The sequence below is a fragment of the Octopus bimaculoides genome, chromosome 3 (genome assembly GCF_001194135.2).
Source record: "Octopus bimaculoides isolate UCB-OBI-ISO-001 chromosome 3, ASM119413v2, whole genome shotgun sequence".
NCBI lineage: Eukaryota > Metazoa > Mollusca > Cephalopoda > Octopoda > Octopodidae > Octopus > Octopus bimaculoides.
The window spans coordinates 101,288,417-101,305,065 of NC_068983.1; the positions used below are offsets into that span (position 1 = coordinate 101,288,417).

General features: G+C 33.8%; 1 protein-coding gene across 7 annotated transcripts in view; it reads left to right on the plus strand.

Annotated features, from left to right (window-relative positions):
- LOC106870336 (myeloid leukemia factor 1) overlaps positions 1–16,649 on the plus strand; it is an 85,355-nt gene that overhangs the window by 35,081 nt on the left and 33,625 nt on the right. Inside the window, exon 1 of one of the 7 annotated variants that reach the window (XM_014916362.2) lies at positions 4,323–4,649. The exons of 5 other annotated variants lie outside the window; for them this stretch is intronic. In XM_014916362.2, coding sequence (XP_014771848.1) covers positions 4,600–4,649 — 50 coding nt within the window. In that variant the 5' untranslated portion in view covers positions 4,323–4,599. Of the gene's footprint in view, positions 1–4,322; positions 4,650–16,649 lie in introns of those variants that run through there. One more of the 7 variants, XM_014916361.2, reaches the window with a different exon arrangement.

The following is a 16,649-nucleotide window of genomic DNA, read 5'->3' on the forward strand; positions in this document are numbered from 1 at the left end:
GTTCTCATCTTTTAAATTTATTGTACAAAACTGTTCAGCTAATTTGTAAGTTTGTCTAATTAGTCACTTTTTTCTGTATTTAATGTAGTAAATTACCAAATTCTACTTAAATAAGTATAGTGATATTTGTAAACTATAATAAAATAATTTTTAATATTCAAATTTCAATTTTAGCTGCAATATTTTAAGTAAGAAGTTTCTTATTTTTTACTTGAAGTAATAGCTTGTTCTATACTTTTCCAGGTTTATAATCTTAAGAATATTACTTTTCATGCTCACATTTTTCCATGTAATCCATGATTCTTCCAGGCATTGCTGTTATAAGATAATTAATGATGTATCACTTATGCATTTCACCTGGTGCACAAACGTTTCTTCCAGCTCACCACTTTAGAAAGTAAACATTGATTTTAGAAATATATTCTTTATACTTATAGCTTGATAATGATGATGAAGCATTACTCCCTTACTTTCTTACTCACTGACAGGAAATTTCGTAACATTTTACCTCATAACTCTTTTTCTACTAAATTTTATTCAACGCGACTAGTGATTCTGAATTACTCATGCACGTTTTCTATCATTTAAGCCTAATTAAGGTATACTTTTAATTTGAAATTAAAAAGTTTATGCTAATAGAAGGTGAATAGGTGCCTTACTGCCCCCTCTCCCTTGAGGTTGCAGATATTTTGATGTAACTTTTTTTCTACTGAACCAAATCTCAAACTATTTATGCTAAAGTGTAGCTGAAGAGGTGTCCTCTTTAAAACTATTAACAGTTTGCAATTTAGTTGAGAACTGAATTAGTGGTGAAGCTTGGAAGCTGCTGCGATTGACGAAATGGTGGACTTAACAATATATTCAACCACTACCGTGGTTGAATGATTAATAGGGTGGATATATTAAGCAAAGTATATAGTATTATAGATCCATTTTGGTGAGGTTGCCAATCAGTTTCACATTGGATGTTAGATAACCAGATATTAGATAACAAACACCACATGCTCTTCAAAGGTGGCAAGTATAGGAAAAAGTCACCAAACTTTTTCTATATCTGCCATTTCTGAAGAGCATATGGTTTCAGTTAACTACCCAGTTATCTTACATCCAATTTAAAACTGATTAATAAGGAGAGTCAAAATGGATCTATAATTCTATGCATTTTAAAATTCATATATATATATATTAAGGTGCAGGAGTGGCTGTGTGGTAAGAAGCTTGCTTCCTAATCCCGTGGTTCCAGGTTTGGTCCCACTGCATGGCACTTTGGGCAAGTGTCTTCTACTATAGCCTTGGGCTAACCAAAGCCTTGGGCTAACCAAAGCCTTGGGCTAACCAAAGCCTTGTGAGTGGATTTGGTAGACAGAAACTGAAAGAAGTCCGTATGTGTGTGTTTGTCCCTGAACCATTGTTAGACAACTGATGTTGGTGTGTTTACATCCCCATAACATAGCAGTTCAGCAAAAGAGACTGATAGAATAAGCACTAGGCTTACAAATAATAAGTCCTGGGGTCGGTTTCTTCAACTAAGGGAGGTGCTCCAGCATGGTCGCAGTCAAATGACTAAAACTAGTAAAAGAGTAAAATAGCACACACAGAGAGAGCAAAATTCTGGATAGTTTTCTTCCATTTAATTTCACACACAAATCAGCCTACGACTATGGTAGAAGACACTTGTTGAGAATATTATGCAATCAATTTGACTATATATTTATGAAGCAAACGTCTGAACTACACTGTCATGTTTACATTATAATTAACACTTTTCTCACATCACTACTTTAGGAGTTTATGAAGGTTATGTTTCACTGAGGAAGTCAGATTAATACTGAAACTTATTTGGAGTTGTCTCCCATGCTAATTAGGCGGAGAAAAATAATATTCGACATTGGCTAGTATTGTGTTTTATTTTGTCTTTTTTTTCTCATGCATATTTATTTCCAGTTAAGTTTTAGATTCTCTCCTGCTTTAGATATGATAACTCTAGCCGACCTAATTATGAAGTGATTTTAATTCAAATAACCGATTTTCTGAAGGGAAAAAAATCGATTTGAAGTTTCTTAAATTAAAAAATTTTGAACACACACACACATAGTGTAGAGGGTATCTGATGTGCAACAGTGCTGTAGAAATAAAACAAAATTGAATTTTGAATTATAAGCAGCTCTAATAACGTAAGCATTGTGTGTGTGTGTAAGTGCATGGTTTAGTGGTTAGGGTGTTGCGATTGCGAGATCGTGGTTTCAATTCCCAGACCAGGCGTTACATTGTGTTCTTAAGCAAAACACTTCATTTCACGTTGCTCTGCGATCATTTCATCATGGTGCACCTGTACAGGTAATGTCGATTTGATGGTAGGAGTGAGCTTCTGTGAACACAAACATTTGATCGCTATAAACAAATCATCTGTGTGGTTGTTCGGCAAGAAATTACCGAACCCTCATACGTCGTCTAACGACGGGAGAGACCATGATATATGATGGCTGTCCCCTCGTTATCGAGTATGGCCATTGCACGAAGCTTAACTTAACAGTGCTGTGATCGAATGTGACTTTTTAGCCCAGCCAAAGATCTACAATGTCTTGCACAGAGTTGGCATCCAAAACCTTTACTGGCAATAGCTGGCTGTTGTTGTAATTGGGCTCCATGTACCTTTGCGTGTCGTTTAAGTCCTCCTGCTGAATCACACTCCCTTCCACATGTCCGACAGACATGATTAGTATGGTGTGTAGCATCATTACCAGCGGCCTGGTAGTCAATCATCGGTCTTGCTTTAAGACTACGAAGATGATATATATATATATATATATCACTGAATTTCAATTTCTAAATCTAACATAGGCACAGCTACTCTCACTAAATTGAACCCCTCCTGCCAGAGGAAAAAAAGCAAATTCAGCATAGCGTATATAAGAGATTTCTGATCAAAGGCTTTGCCCACTGATGACCATCCCGTCTTTTTTCTATATCAGACACTGCATTAACCTTCCTGTTATAAGACATTACAGTTTGATTTGCGGGCGGTTTAGCTGCTATTTTGGACAGGTTGAACGACCACATTGAACAAATTTCGTCGGTTCGGTTGTTGTTGAACCTCAAGTTAACTCTGATCGAGCTGACCCATAAATCCACTTAATAACCATCCCGTTTGTTTAAAGGTGTCTAGGACTACATTATCTAATGTCATTGAGGGAGATTTAGCTATTATTTCTAGCAAGCTGGCTCGGTAACAAATTTCGTCGGTTCGGTTGTTGTTGAACCTCAAGTTGACTCTGATTGAGCTGACCCATAATCCACTTAAAAACCATCCCGTTTGTTGAAAGGTGTCTTGGACTACATTATCTAATGTCATTTAGGGAGATTTAGCTATTATTTCTAGCAAGTTGGCTCGGTAATTCTCGTTGGTGTTCGTCAATAATTTTCATTCAAGAGCAAAAATCACAAAAAAAAAATAATAATAATGCTGCTTGGATTGGCTAAATTTGAATCCAGAATTTAAAGTTACTGAACGCCCTGTAGTGATACTTCTTTTCAAGGCAACAATTTGAAATGGAGTATAACTGACAAATATGAGCTTAGCCACTCCGCTTCTATGCCTCTCTCTCTATTTCTCTTCTCATTCTCTCTAACTATATTTTGCTATTCCTTTTCTACTTCTCTCAGAATTTCTCTATACCTTTCGCTCACTCTTTCTTCCTCTGTTTCTCCTTCCTTGTTTTATGTTCATATTTTCTTTCCCTTCTTATTTCTTTTCTCTCTCTTCATTGTTAATACACACGCTCTCTCTCTCTCACTCTTTTCTTTATTCGATTCTCTTTTTTTCTATCGTCACCTTTAATTTATTTTTCTCTTTTCTTTTTTCTCTCATTCTTTATTTCACTCTCTCTTTCTCGTTTTCTTTTTCTCATTCTTCTTTCCATTCTCTTATCCTCTTTCTGTCGTCAGCTTCTATTTTCTCTCTCTCCTTTCTTTCTTCTTTACTTAATTTTCTTCTTTCTATCGTTAACTTTCCTTTTCTTTTATCTCCCCAACCCTCTTTTATATTTTTTATCTTTATTGCATTTTCTTTTCGTCGTCAGCATTTATTTCCATTTCTCTACTCTCTCTCTCTCTCTCTTCTCTCATTTTCTTTTTCTTTCTTCCATACACTTCTTTCTATCGTCGTTATTTTCTTTTCTCTTTTTCTTTTCTTTGTGTTCCACTCTCTTCTTCTCCTCTGTCTTCTCTTCCTCTGACATCAGCTACACAAACACATACATACATGCACACACACGTGTTGTTTGTGGGCGTGTTTCGCTAGAAACTATAATCAGCAGGTCCGAGCACTTGCATGCAGACGACGTCGTCGTTTCAAAGTCAACAGTTCGGTTTCACTTCTTCTACTGCTTGCTTGATCATCAATTGTGGTTGTCACTATTAATTGTTATTGTTCATTCAGAGACAACTAAAGAAAAAAAAAATCAAATATTTTCAGTAATAATACTGGTAAATAACAATAAGCTTCCTATTTCTCGGAAAGGTTAATTTCTAAATAACTGAACGGATAATAATTTTGAACCAAAGGAAGAAAAGGGTTCGATAATACAATAATTTGTCAAAATGTTTGGACGTTCTATTCTTCAGGAATTTCAAGATGATGAATTTTTTGGGTAAGTTTTCACTTAGGACTTACACAACGATCAATTTCCTAGATTAACACAATAATACTAATCTATCTATCTATATGTGTGTGTACATAAATACACATATGAGAGATGCATACACATCGATAGGCGTTAGTAGAGAAACTTGTGCTGCTGAATAATCATTACACATTGATGTGTGTTGTTACTAAGTAAACATTCATTATTCTATGTATGTGACCAAATACTACACAATAATTGGTGTGTGTTAATAGCCTAAATATATATAATCTGCGTGTCTCTCTATCTACACGTACACTCACAGTGTATGTTGACCAAATACATCTGTCTATCTATCTATTTATCTATCTATCTATCTATCTATCTCAATCGACGCTATATTTTAAATGACCTTATTTACTTATTTGTCTATGTGAAGGCATGTCTTTGAAAATGTCTTAGTTATTATATATGATCTAATCTTTGTAAGTGTGTACAATTCAAACGATCTGTTTATTATGCTATTTACATGTAGAGGGGTTATTCATGAAGAATGTGCTATTGAATGTGCTTAGGCATTTCTTGCACCTACATATTTCAATTCGGAGAATGTCTCAATGAAAACCTATTATTGTATATCATCATCATCATCCATTGATTAATTACATATGTAATAATGTTGTTATATTGAGTCGTGTGTACTTTTATTTCGATTTCTGTGGTATATGGTCATTTGTTGAGTAAAAACTCGACAAGGACTGTAGCCGTTGCTTGCCTGTGTTTGGTGTTCTTGTTTAGCCCCAAATCAGCCCAGCTCTAATCGAATTGGATATAATCGAAGATGTTCCTGTCTTGAACCAACCCATCTTCAGGACCACATTAAATGTGTCCATTTCTTCTTTCTTAAGACTGTAGGATATGATTTGAGGGAGATTTAACTGCTATTTCTAGTATGTTGAACAACCTCGTAGGCTCATCTTAGCTATGTCTTTAAATATGGACGTTATATTTTTATTTTGAAGACTGGAGAATTTGTTGAAGATCTTGACTTTACATCGGTGCATCATTCTTTTGGAGACTTCATTCTTTTATATACCTACGAACATCACACCTTTATTCCGGTCACATATTAAAAAAAAAAACGTTGTTGTAGGTGTACTTCCTCTTTTTCCGCCTATCCCATCTGGCTACAATAATTTGTTACATATTTCAAAACAACACGTTTCTGGTTTAAACTCATTGACTGACTATCTAACCTAAATATTTCGGCCAAGTAATATTTGAATGTTAATTTTTTCATATATATATATATATATATATATATATATATATATATATATATATATATATATATATATAATATTGGGGATAAAATCCAAAATTACAGGTAAAAACTCAATTAAAATCAATTTATTAAAATTAAATTAAGTTTCACAGTATAAAATATATATAAATATATATATATATATATATGCTTCAGCATGGCCGCAGTCAATTGACTGAAACAACTAAAAAAAAAAAAGAGTAATATATATATATATATGAATGAAAGAAAGAAGCGGTTATGTCCGTTGCCTTCGGAAGCAGACATATGGTCAAAGACGTTTCAGTCGTGACCATCTCAACTCTTTTAGTTCAGTGTGCGTGTATCTATATCTAACTGTAATTGGAGAGAGTTTTAACTGTTATTTCTAATAGGTCACGTAGCCAAGTAGTTACTCTTTTGCTGGCTGTTCATTTTAATGGTGATTCTTTAATCTGGATCCATATATTTACAGAACAACTTTCAGATATGCAATGTCAGTATACACCACTTAAAACTGTTAGCTAGACAACTACTGAGATGTGTGCCAACATATTCCTTCGTGGCACTCAAAATCGATAAATGTAGGAAAACAGTTAAGATTGTTTCTTGTTATTTTGGTTTGTTATTCTTTCAATTAGCCCGAAGTGCTGTGTACTCTTGTAAAAAAAATTCAATATTCTAATATTTATTATTCACTTATTATAAATAGAGAGAAATTAGATTTTCTCGAGGTTTTACCGTCAATCCTGAGTGAAGAGTTAGCCTAAGAAGAACCCTTTTTCGATTTGTCCTATTTATCTTCTACTCCATTTTCTAGTAGTTTTATTGATATTTTGTTGCAGTGTGTTTATTGTTATTGTCAGGCTATAGTGTTCCTACCAAGCCCTTTCGAGAAAGGCATCAACCAACTTAGCTTAAGATCCATATAGCTTTCGGGGGACAAAAAAGCTTAGGTCGATATTGCTTCAAAGGACAGAAAATACTGCAGGTCACAATAAATGTAATTCCAATGGATGTTACTAAATTACTATTTTATTCATTAAATCCTAACCGAAAAAAAAATAATTTGAATTTCTAGTTTTGCTACTGAACTCGTGAATATGTTGTCTTAACATTATTATTTGAATTGTCTTTGTTCTCAAATACATGTTCTCAAATTCGTTACAGTTTGCTGTTGCTGTTTACGCACTGTGAAGGCTTTATTTAAATGTTATAAATCTATACCCCTTCCTTTATACAGTGAATCTTTTTGTCTAGTTATATATTTATACCAACGACTGAGATGGTGAAGTTGATAGGCATTCAAATTCTGAGTTCAAATCTCACTTAAGTCTATTTTAGGCTTCATTCCCCCCCCCCCTAAAGCCGATGAAATAAGGTCGAATTTAAACATTAGGGTTTATTACAAAAAATATTTCTGCCTAATTTATTTATACATATTGTTTGAACCAGTTGGTTTTAATATTTTCCTGATTTCTTTCATATCTAATTTAGGGATTTTTCCTTTTTTTTTTCCTTTGGTTCGAATCATGCAATAACTTTTTATTGGAGCATTGTGAAAAAAAAAAATTTTTAAAGCGTTGATTTTTTTTTTCTTTTTAGTTTTACAGGTAGAGTTTCGGAATAAGTACCACCTGCCTCCGTAACGAAAAATATTTGAATCCCCCCTACACTCCGTAATAGTAATCTCCTACGTTTAAAACATTCAGAATAAAAATGTAAAAAGAAAGTCAAACATGGAAAGTTACTGTTTTATATAGTGAAACAGAGAGATGGGAGTTGACAAACATTTCTTGTGTTTAAACAGAAGTCTCAAGAAATTTTCTAACGAAGGTGTGCCTTACACTTATTTTTATTTTTCGAATGTACTAAAATTCCTTAGGAGGATATAAAATCCTTAAGCATTTTTGCCAGAATACGCGCATTAACTTCACCATACAGTTCGATCTAGCAAATTACTAAATACATGTATTGATTTTCTGTTTTGAATTTTTTTCTAGCTCTCTCTCTGTTAAATTCTTTTCTATTGTGTAATTTTTATCTCAAACAGCTAAGTGTGTTATAGATTTTTTTTCTGGGGTGGATCATATAAAACGACGGGTTAGCAGAAAATGCGTTAGGCCCTTCATATAAATAGAAGCATTCATAACCAGTTAGATCGTCTGAATGTGGTTACCCTGCATGCTAGAAATAGCAGCCAAATTCTCGTTTCCTTCAAATCACACCCTACAACCTTAAAAACGACACATTGAATAATATTGATCTTTGATGTGTGTCGCGGGGCTGCACAAAACAGTCACATGGTTATCTCCCTTACACTTATTTAAAAGTATTAGAGAAACACGTTTACAAGACTACAGCATGAACGTATCATGTTTAGAAGTTCATGGGCAGCCCACGGGGCGTGTGACTTTCTGAATGACATATCCAATGGAAAATCACCATGAATTTTTCAGTAGTGCGGCCCACCAGATGATGAGCCATGTTCCGTGCGGGCCACTTCTTGAGAAAGGTTGTCCATGCCTGATTTATATATTTTTCTATAAAAGTCTATTTTTCAGTAGAAGTGAATTCCAGCTTTGTCTCATTGTTTAATATTCTCAGTCTTTTTATTTGTAGAAAAAAAAATGTCAGTTTGTTTATTCATCCTCTACTGACCTATACAGTTGTTCTTAATCATTTTTCTCTTCGTACCAGTAAATAAACATGCTTCTGACGCGCATAGTTCTTTGTAATAAGGTTTTTAATTGTTCCATCAAAAAGGAAAATTATCGATTTCTTTCATTGTGGCAGTCTGCAATAGAGCTTCAGAGTTAACTAACATCTCAGAGACGCCAACATTAAAATTAAAACTGTGTGATTGATGGTGATAAGCTCTTTGTTTTTCTTCTTGCAAAGCTGATCGATTCCGTTCAACATTATCACCAAAACAAGTAGTAAACGTTCCTGTATCTTATAATTAAGCCCTTAAGCAAGACTGATCTTATTAGACATTAAATAGGATTCTACTAGTTAAATTCATCAATAGATTTCTAAGGAGGTTTATATCTGAATTTCTTCACTCTTCCTTGTAATAATCTGCTAACGATCAATTTATAAGGCACAATAAAATTATAAACTTATTATTTTGTAAATGTTCTAAGTTTAAATGACATGCAAATTAGAGTGTGCTGGAAAGTAACTTATTTTCATTGCATATATATTTTTCTTCTGCGGGATGGTTGATGTTAGGAAGGGCATCCAGCCTTAAAAAAAACATGCCAAAACAGACACAGAAGTCTGGTGCAGTCTTCTGTCTTGGCCAGCTCCTGTCAATCCGTCCAAACTATGCCAGTATGGAAAGCGGACGTTAAACGATGATGATGGTGGTGATCTTGCGGGGAGGTTTCGAATTGACCGCTAGAGTAGAATCCTTGAGAGAAAGGTAAAGGCGGTGGTAACTTAATACTGAGGTGGGCTAATTAATGGCGTATATGTTTTTTGCATTTAAATTTCTAAGATGTTGGGAAAATATATTAGAGCGTCTGCCATTGACTAAAATCCTGTCTAGGAAAATAGTCGTCTTTTTTCCCATGAGCTCAGAACTTGGCAGAGCAAGTCGTCGTAATGCCCCATAAAATTTAGAAGAAATTAAGTACAAAGGCTGTAAACAAAATTTCTGTTACATGTGGTGACTTTACGTATCTCTATAATCGTATTGTTACAGACTATGTGGAAAACTTGTATTTCTACAAACTTTTTACCATTTATTGCTATTATTCTCTTAAGGAATATAAAGACATCTGACTTTGACAACACAATGTGATGCTTTCCACATTCGAAGTCAGAAAAGCATAAATTACATAGCTCTCCTAACACATAATTTAGCAGAATTTACCATAATTTTGATGATTTTCTTTTATTATTGTGACTTCTCTGCATGTAGAAGTGTTGAATTGTAATTCTGTTTTCTGTTTCCTAAAGACCATTAATATTTAATGATTTTAAATGTTATTAAACAGTTACAACTCATAGGGTGACCATGTTGGTAGGAGGATATTTCGAAAGTGACTATGGCTTTAAAACAATTTTTTTTGATCTAAAGAAGGAATTTCTAATCTAGATTTTCTACATTGTCCAATTGCCTGGCATATTAAAACATAGTTACTCTGGAAAAATACTCTTTCCACCATAGGTATATCAGGAAATACGACTTCCTTACAATAATTACAATTTAAATTTTTTTATCAAAGGTCTTGGTATTTATACAAAATAGCGAAAGTATTTGTTACTTTAAATATCTCATTTGTATAAGTCCTCTCATACCTAGTATGCACACATTGCCGATGACAAGACAGTCAACAGGAAACATGTTATTATTACAATAGGTTCAGCTAAGATTCCCTATACAAAGTCTTCTTTGACTATTTAAGATGTATGATCCTATGGAACATGAGGAAGAAATGTGATCAAAATACAGCAATACTATTGAAAGAAGGGGGCAAAGTCAACATTTGCACCTATATTAAACCCTATATGTCGTTTACACTCTCTCCCTGACTCTATGATGTAAAACGTGACTGAAGAAATCAATTAACCAACATTTATATCGGCTATTTAATTATATTGCGATATTTTATGAGAAAGCGACAATACAGTGTGATCGCTAATATTTTTTAATCATTTAAAGCGGCGAGCTGGTAGAATCGTTAGCTTGCCGGGTAAAATGCTTACGGCATTTCACCCATCTTTACGATCTAAGTTCAAATTCTTTCGTGGTCTACTTCGTCTTTCATCCTTTTAGAGTCGATAAAATAAGTACCAGTTGTGCATTAGGATCGATGTAATTGAATTACTCCCTCCCCCTGACTTGATGGCCTTGTGCCAAAATTTGAAATCAGTATTTTATAATCATCGGTTTAGTTGGAGTCTAAAAGGAATTTGAGAAAGTATCCACACATTTCTTATGAAATAAAATTTAGATTTAAATTATGTGAATTAAACACAAAAAAAGATTAAATGTTTTATAGGTTGATTTGTCAATATCTGCACATGTATGACTCGTTAGGTCGGATATTGATATCTTACATAGATACAAGGCCACATTTTTTTCTTTTTTCTTTATAAGAAGTATAGTCGATAATATCAATTCTACTACGTGACTGAATTCTATACATCGATCCTTACCGAACGAAAAGACAAAGCCACTCTCAACAAGATTCGAGCTCAGGATGGGATGGGGACGCAAGAAAACACCGCAAAACATTTTGTCTGCTACTCTACCGATTCTGCCAATCGAATACCCCTTTGCGTTGATACTGATAACTACATTTGCATCTCAAATACTTCTTTCGTACATGGGTGATGCAAAATATTTATTTCTTTATTGCCCACAGGGGGCTAAACATAGAGGGGACAAAGGGATTAAGTCGATTACATCGACTCTAGTGCGTAACTGGTACTTATTTAATCGATCCCGAAAGGATGAAAGGCAAAGTCGACCTCAGTGGAATTTGAACTCAGACGAAATACCGCTAAGCATTTCGCCCGGAGTGCTAACGATTTTGCCAGCTCGCCATTGATGCAAAATATTAGGTGATGTTTAATCACATGTCCCCAATAATGTGTGACAATTAACCATTTGATCAATGAGTCATTGCATGTCTAGATAAAATATTACAATGGCAGATATATCAAGAAAAGAAATACTGAGAATATTTTCAAATATATCGTAGAGCAAAGATATAGTTTGAAGTAGGAATTCATACATTTCATTCAACATATTCTTTGGTAACAGATAATTCAATATTAGGAAGAAGAAAATTGAGATTACAGAAATTCATTTTGAATGGTTGCCATACAGGAAATAAAAAATGGGTCAAAAAGGAGTTGAATATTGATTATTTTCTGAAACACTGCAAGTAGAAAATAGAAGATTCATATGTCAAAAGGGAAAAAAAGTGTTTTCATTAATTTTTCTTCTTTTTTTGTGTAAATATGTTTTGCTTTTACGTAAAAAATTTTCTTACCAGTAAGAGCCTGTTTCCAACCCAGAAACAAGCACTTATCACTGAAATTTTATCATCAATTATATATGCATGTAAGTATTCTTGCAGGAATACGGGTATGCAGTGCCATCTTAAAGCATGTTTACACTGGTCTAAGGACCAATGCTAATCGATGCTGTTGCTTTTATCAGTATATAAATTGTATAGGCCCCAGTGCATTGCTTTTCCATGGGCTCTATAATACTGCTATGACTGCTCTACATGTATATGTACATGCACATGCATGCACTTGTAATCTATGAACTGTATGCATACTATTGACGTCTTGCATATTTTAACAACTCTTTCAATTGTAATTTCTTAATTAACTGTATCCTTTTTGGCTTTGTATGGGCCAGCTTTTCAAAATTGGTTCTACTAACCAAGTACACTAATAATCATTGGTATAAATGTAAAGCTATAGTCTGGTGTAGTATCTGCAGACTTCTTATTAGTTCAGTATAGATGGTCCATTTTCTTTTATTCCTAACATTGTTAATATCTATTGGTCAGATGATATCTGCCTTTGTGTACCCTTTGTTTTCTCTGTCCCAGATTCATATCTCAAGTCTGTTATACCTCCATTTTACATGGGTTTTGACAGGAACACTTCACCAGTATTCTTTCTTATTATGTGTGTGTCCATCACATCATTATAACTTATATTTTTATATTCAAGACCATCCTTTCCACAGATTGCCTTGTTTAGTGTGATGGACAGTACATCATGTCTCATAGGTTTTGTGATGATAACATTTTTGAGCAACTACTTATGATATAGGTTACATCTTTGGTGTTAATTCTACAATCTGCATCTGTTGTCACATGCTTTGCGTATCCATATCCCTTTTATGCATCAAGTATTTTGTTGCTATTTCTAGTTTCTGGATTGTGAAAGCACTCTCTTCAAAGTGAGGATTAATATACCAGTTGTTGACTTTTAATAAACTGTCCTTGTTAGTTGTTATTATCTCTCTAAAATAATCTGACATAAAACTGCAAATGACCTGTTTGCTACAGTAAAGCTGAGTAACATCCATGGTTGTGTATCTCTTGCCACCAGTTAAGAATACTTTGTGAGGCTCTGTTTTAATTTTCATACATGTAAACTTAATCCATTAATGTACTTCAGTGTTTTATGATAAGTAGATGCTATCAAAGGTAAAATGCTGTGATATTCAAAAGATGTTTTGATCTGGTTAGCAAAAGCTGTCAAAGAGTATATGTTGTGGTATTCAAAGGTTGTTTGACTCTATGTTAAACATCTACTTCCATGTTTTTGTTTTGAGTAGAGGTGGTCAATAGATATTTATTGATATGAAAATTTCGTTTTGGGGTAGAGGCTGTCAATAGTTGTTGATGTAAAAGTTTCTGGTTGTTTTTGAGTTTTGATATAACCACCTGAATCTCTTCTGGTGTCCGGTTGAGTAACCCAAATGTTGAGATGAGTATTAGTGCAGTAAGCACATTGTGGGCCAATAATTTATTGTTTACAGAAAGCTCTGGAGATGCCTTCCCCACTTGTTGCACATTCCTTGTTAGAAGTTTCTGTTTACAATTATGAAGAAACACTCATCCTGGCCAAACTCTGTCCCTATATTGTTTACAAAGCCATACCTAGGTCAAAACTCCTGTTCATACCATTCATATTTTTGGCATATACTTTCAGGTCATTCACAAACAATCTTGTGACAGTTTTGTGTTTCTGTCCTCTGGTGAGCCAATCATGTCCTTCACATTACCTCAACAAAAAGAATAAGGGATTCACTGCAATTATAAGCACTATCAGAGACATGCTGTTTCTTTAAAATACATCCCTCTTATACTTTATCCTATCAGAGACAATATGTTTGATTTCAACCAAGTTGTCTATGGTCTTGATTATGATCTCTGGAACTTAAGCAAGTCAAAGTGTCTGTAGCATCCATAATTAAAATAGAATTGAATGCTTTCTTGTAATTAAGTCAGGCTATAACAAAATTCCTCCTATTATGTTGCACCTCTCATATACTTTTATTGATCAGAAGCTGCTCAACACATTCAGAGCCACCTTTCTTCGCTGTTGTTTATTCAGCCGTAATGATATTGTTATTGTCACAGTAATCCTGAAGGAATAGCAGATAGGCTCTATGTGTGTGTATAAAAATACAAAATGGGACAAGAACGTAAAACATCCAGACAGTTAGGTGATACCAGAAAGGGACAATAAAACATCCAGATAGACGATACAAAGAAAACAAGGATGGGTCATTCAGAGTTTTCTTTCCTCAGTCGAGTTCCAGATTATTCTTGCTATTTCGGCTGGTTATACTCGAGATTGCTCCAATCTGGCCAGCCCCAAGGAAAAACTAAGCTAAGTGCATTAGATTCCTTGGAAGAAAGCAGCAAATGTATATGAAAACAAGGACGGAAAAAAAAACGAAGAATGTTAGACAAATACAAATAACAGGACATAACAACAGGTGTCTTTCAACTAAGGACGAATTAAATTAAGCTGGCGTGTGTGGAAATAAAGCCTTACGGCAGGGATACAAGATTTCACAGGCACAGGGAGTAATATAGATGTTGCACGGACGACAGTCGAACCAAGAAAGAAAGATCAAGCTTGGCCGAACACCGGTCACGTGGAGAGAGGAGGTAGAGGGACAGAAGAATTAAGGAGGGGCGAGAAAAATGTGTGTGTTATATTAAGTTCCCTATGTGAATAGTATTTTTTGTAGCAGATTTGCTTATGCAAATCTTTGCCAGCTTGATATATTTACATCACCACTGAGAGCTTGAATGATAATGGTCAATGAAATACCCACCCACTAGAAGGTTAGAGTTTTCTTTTTTATACCAATGTCCAACAATCAAGTCTGTTTCTGCTGCTTACTTTTGCTGAAGATTTTGTATCACAGTCTCAAGGATATCACCATTGATACTTCTCCATATTCCTTCAAGCCACACTGCATTTTGGTTACACTTAGAATGAATCCAGATTTTCACTAGAAGATGCATTTGGGGTTTTTATTAATTCTTCCTTAATTTCTTCCTTGACAGCGAATTATCAGGTCATTAAGAATGAAATGTCCAATTTTGATCTGAAAGTTTATTTTACTCTATCTCAACAAAAAGCAATGCAGTTAATCAAAGTATGCACCATTCTTAATGACCTGATTGTTTCAACTGAATTTCTTGTTACTTATTTTTCTTTTACCTACTCTCCTCTAATGCCAGATTTTCTTGCTTATATCTTCTAACATCAATTAAATGATAAATTTATATTCAAGTGTTCTTTTGTTCCTGTCTTCATACATATATTTTTTTCATTTTTATTTTTTGTTGTTGTCAAGAATTGTAACTAATTGTTTACATTTGATAAGTATCACCACTAAACTGATAGTCTTCTAAAAGATCAACAACCTTTTTTCCCATTTTTCATGATGTCATTTTTCAAATTGCTTTGCTTTGTTTACTTCTATAGTTTATTCAAAATACTGTATAACAGTTATAAAACAGGAATATAAGTAAGTGCTTATTTTACAGTGAGATGATTCATCACTTTGTTAAAAAAATTCAATCCTAATATTATTGATCTCTGTTAACATCAACTCAGTAAGTCAAATATGTACTGTCGTGTAGCAGGGATTTAGAATAAAATAACCTTGTCTTGAAACATTTCATTGGAAACTCTTTTAGTTCATGATACATGTATTATTGTAGCTGCTACTATCGACATTAGCAGCTAGATATGAGTAGATGGTCAGTCTTACTGCTGTTATTGGCATCAGCATATGTGTTCTTGAACCATGTTTTATTTACTGTCATTTGTGCTTTATTCTCATTTTTGTGAATAGAATCACAATCAACTTGCCTCTTACATTAAGCATGTCGTTTGTTGGCATAAGGTTTTTCTTTTTGTGTGTGTCATAAAAATTAGCTCTGAGTATATTTTCATTCTTTTCATGTAGCCTACAGTAGGATTTTTTTCCCCATTTTTCATCATTTTATAGCAATTACATAAATTATTATTGAGTTCATAACTCAAAGAAAATTGCACTTATAGTTCTGATTTCTTCCTATAACTACAACAAATTAAATTCTTATGATTTTGGTCTTTCCTCCAATGTTGATGTATCCTGCTGATGTTAGTGATTCTCTGCACAGTGAATTCAAGTTTGAGATTAATATTACTATGATCTTGAATTAAAGGTTTCTTCAATCAATGTGATCAAAAGAACAGCCAGTTATTTATTAAAGTTAATAATTGTGGCTTTTATGTTGTAAATTCAATGAACAGTCTTTCATACCAATTAATCTATGTGCATGCTTGTGTGTATGTATGTGTATGTGTGTGTTATCTCTTAGCTTTCTTTTTTAACAAAGCACCATCACTAAATTTGGATAACAACAGTGATAAAGAATTACATGTTAAACTTTAGAAAAATTTTGCATATATTTATTGTTCCACATACAAATTGCATGTGATGACTTTGACTAAAAATCCCAACTTTTCTAGATTGCAACTTAAACATTTACTAACTTAGCCAAGAGCACCAATAATTATAGATATAAATATGAATGTATAACCTGAATAGAAATTTTTGTTCATGAATATATACTTTTTCATTGACTTTTGAAAGAAGTATTCACATCTGCAGGACAGCTGACCTCTAAAACTATACATATTATTGATTTTTTTTGGTGGGGGGG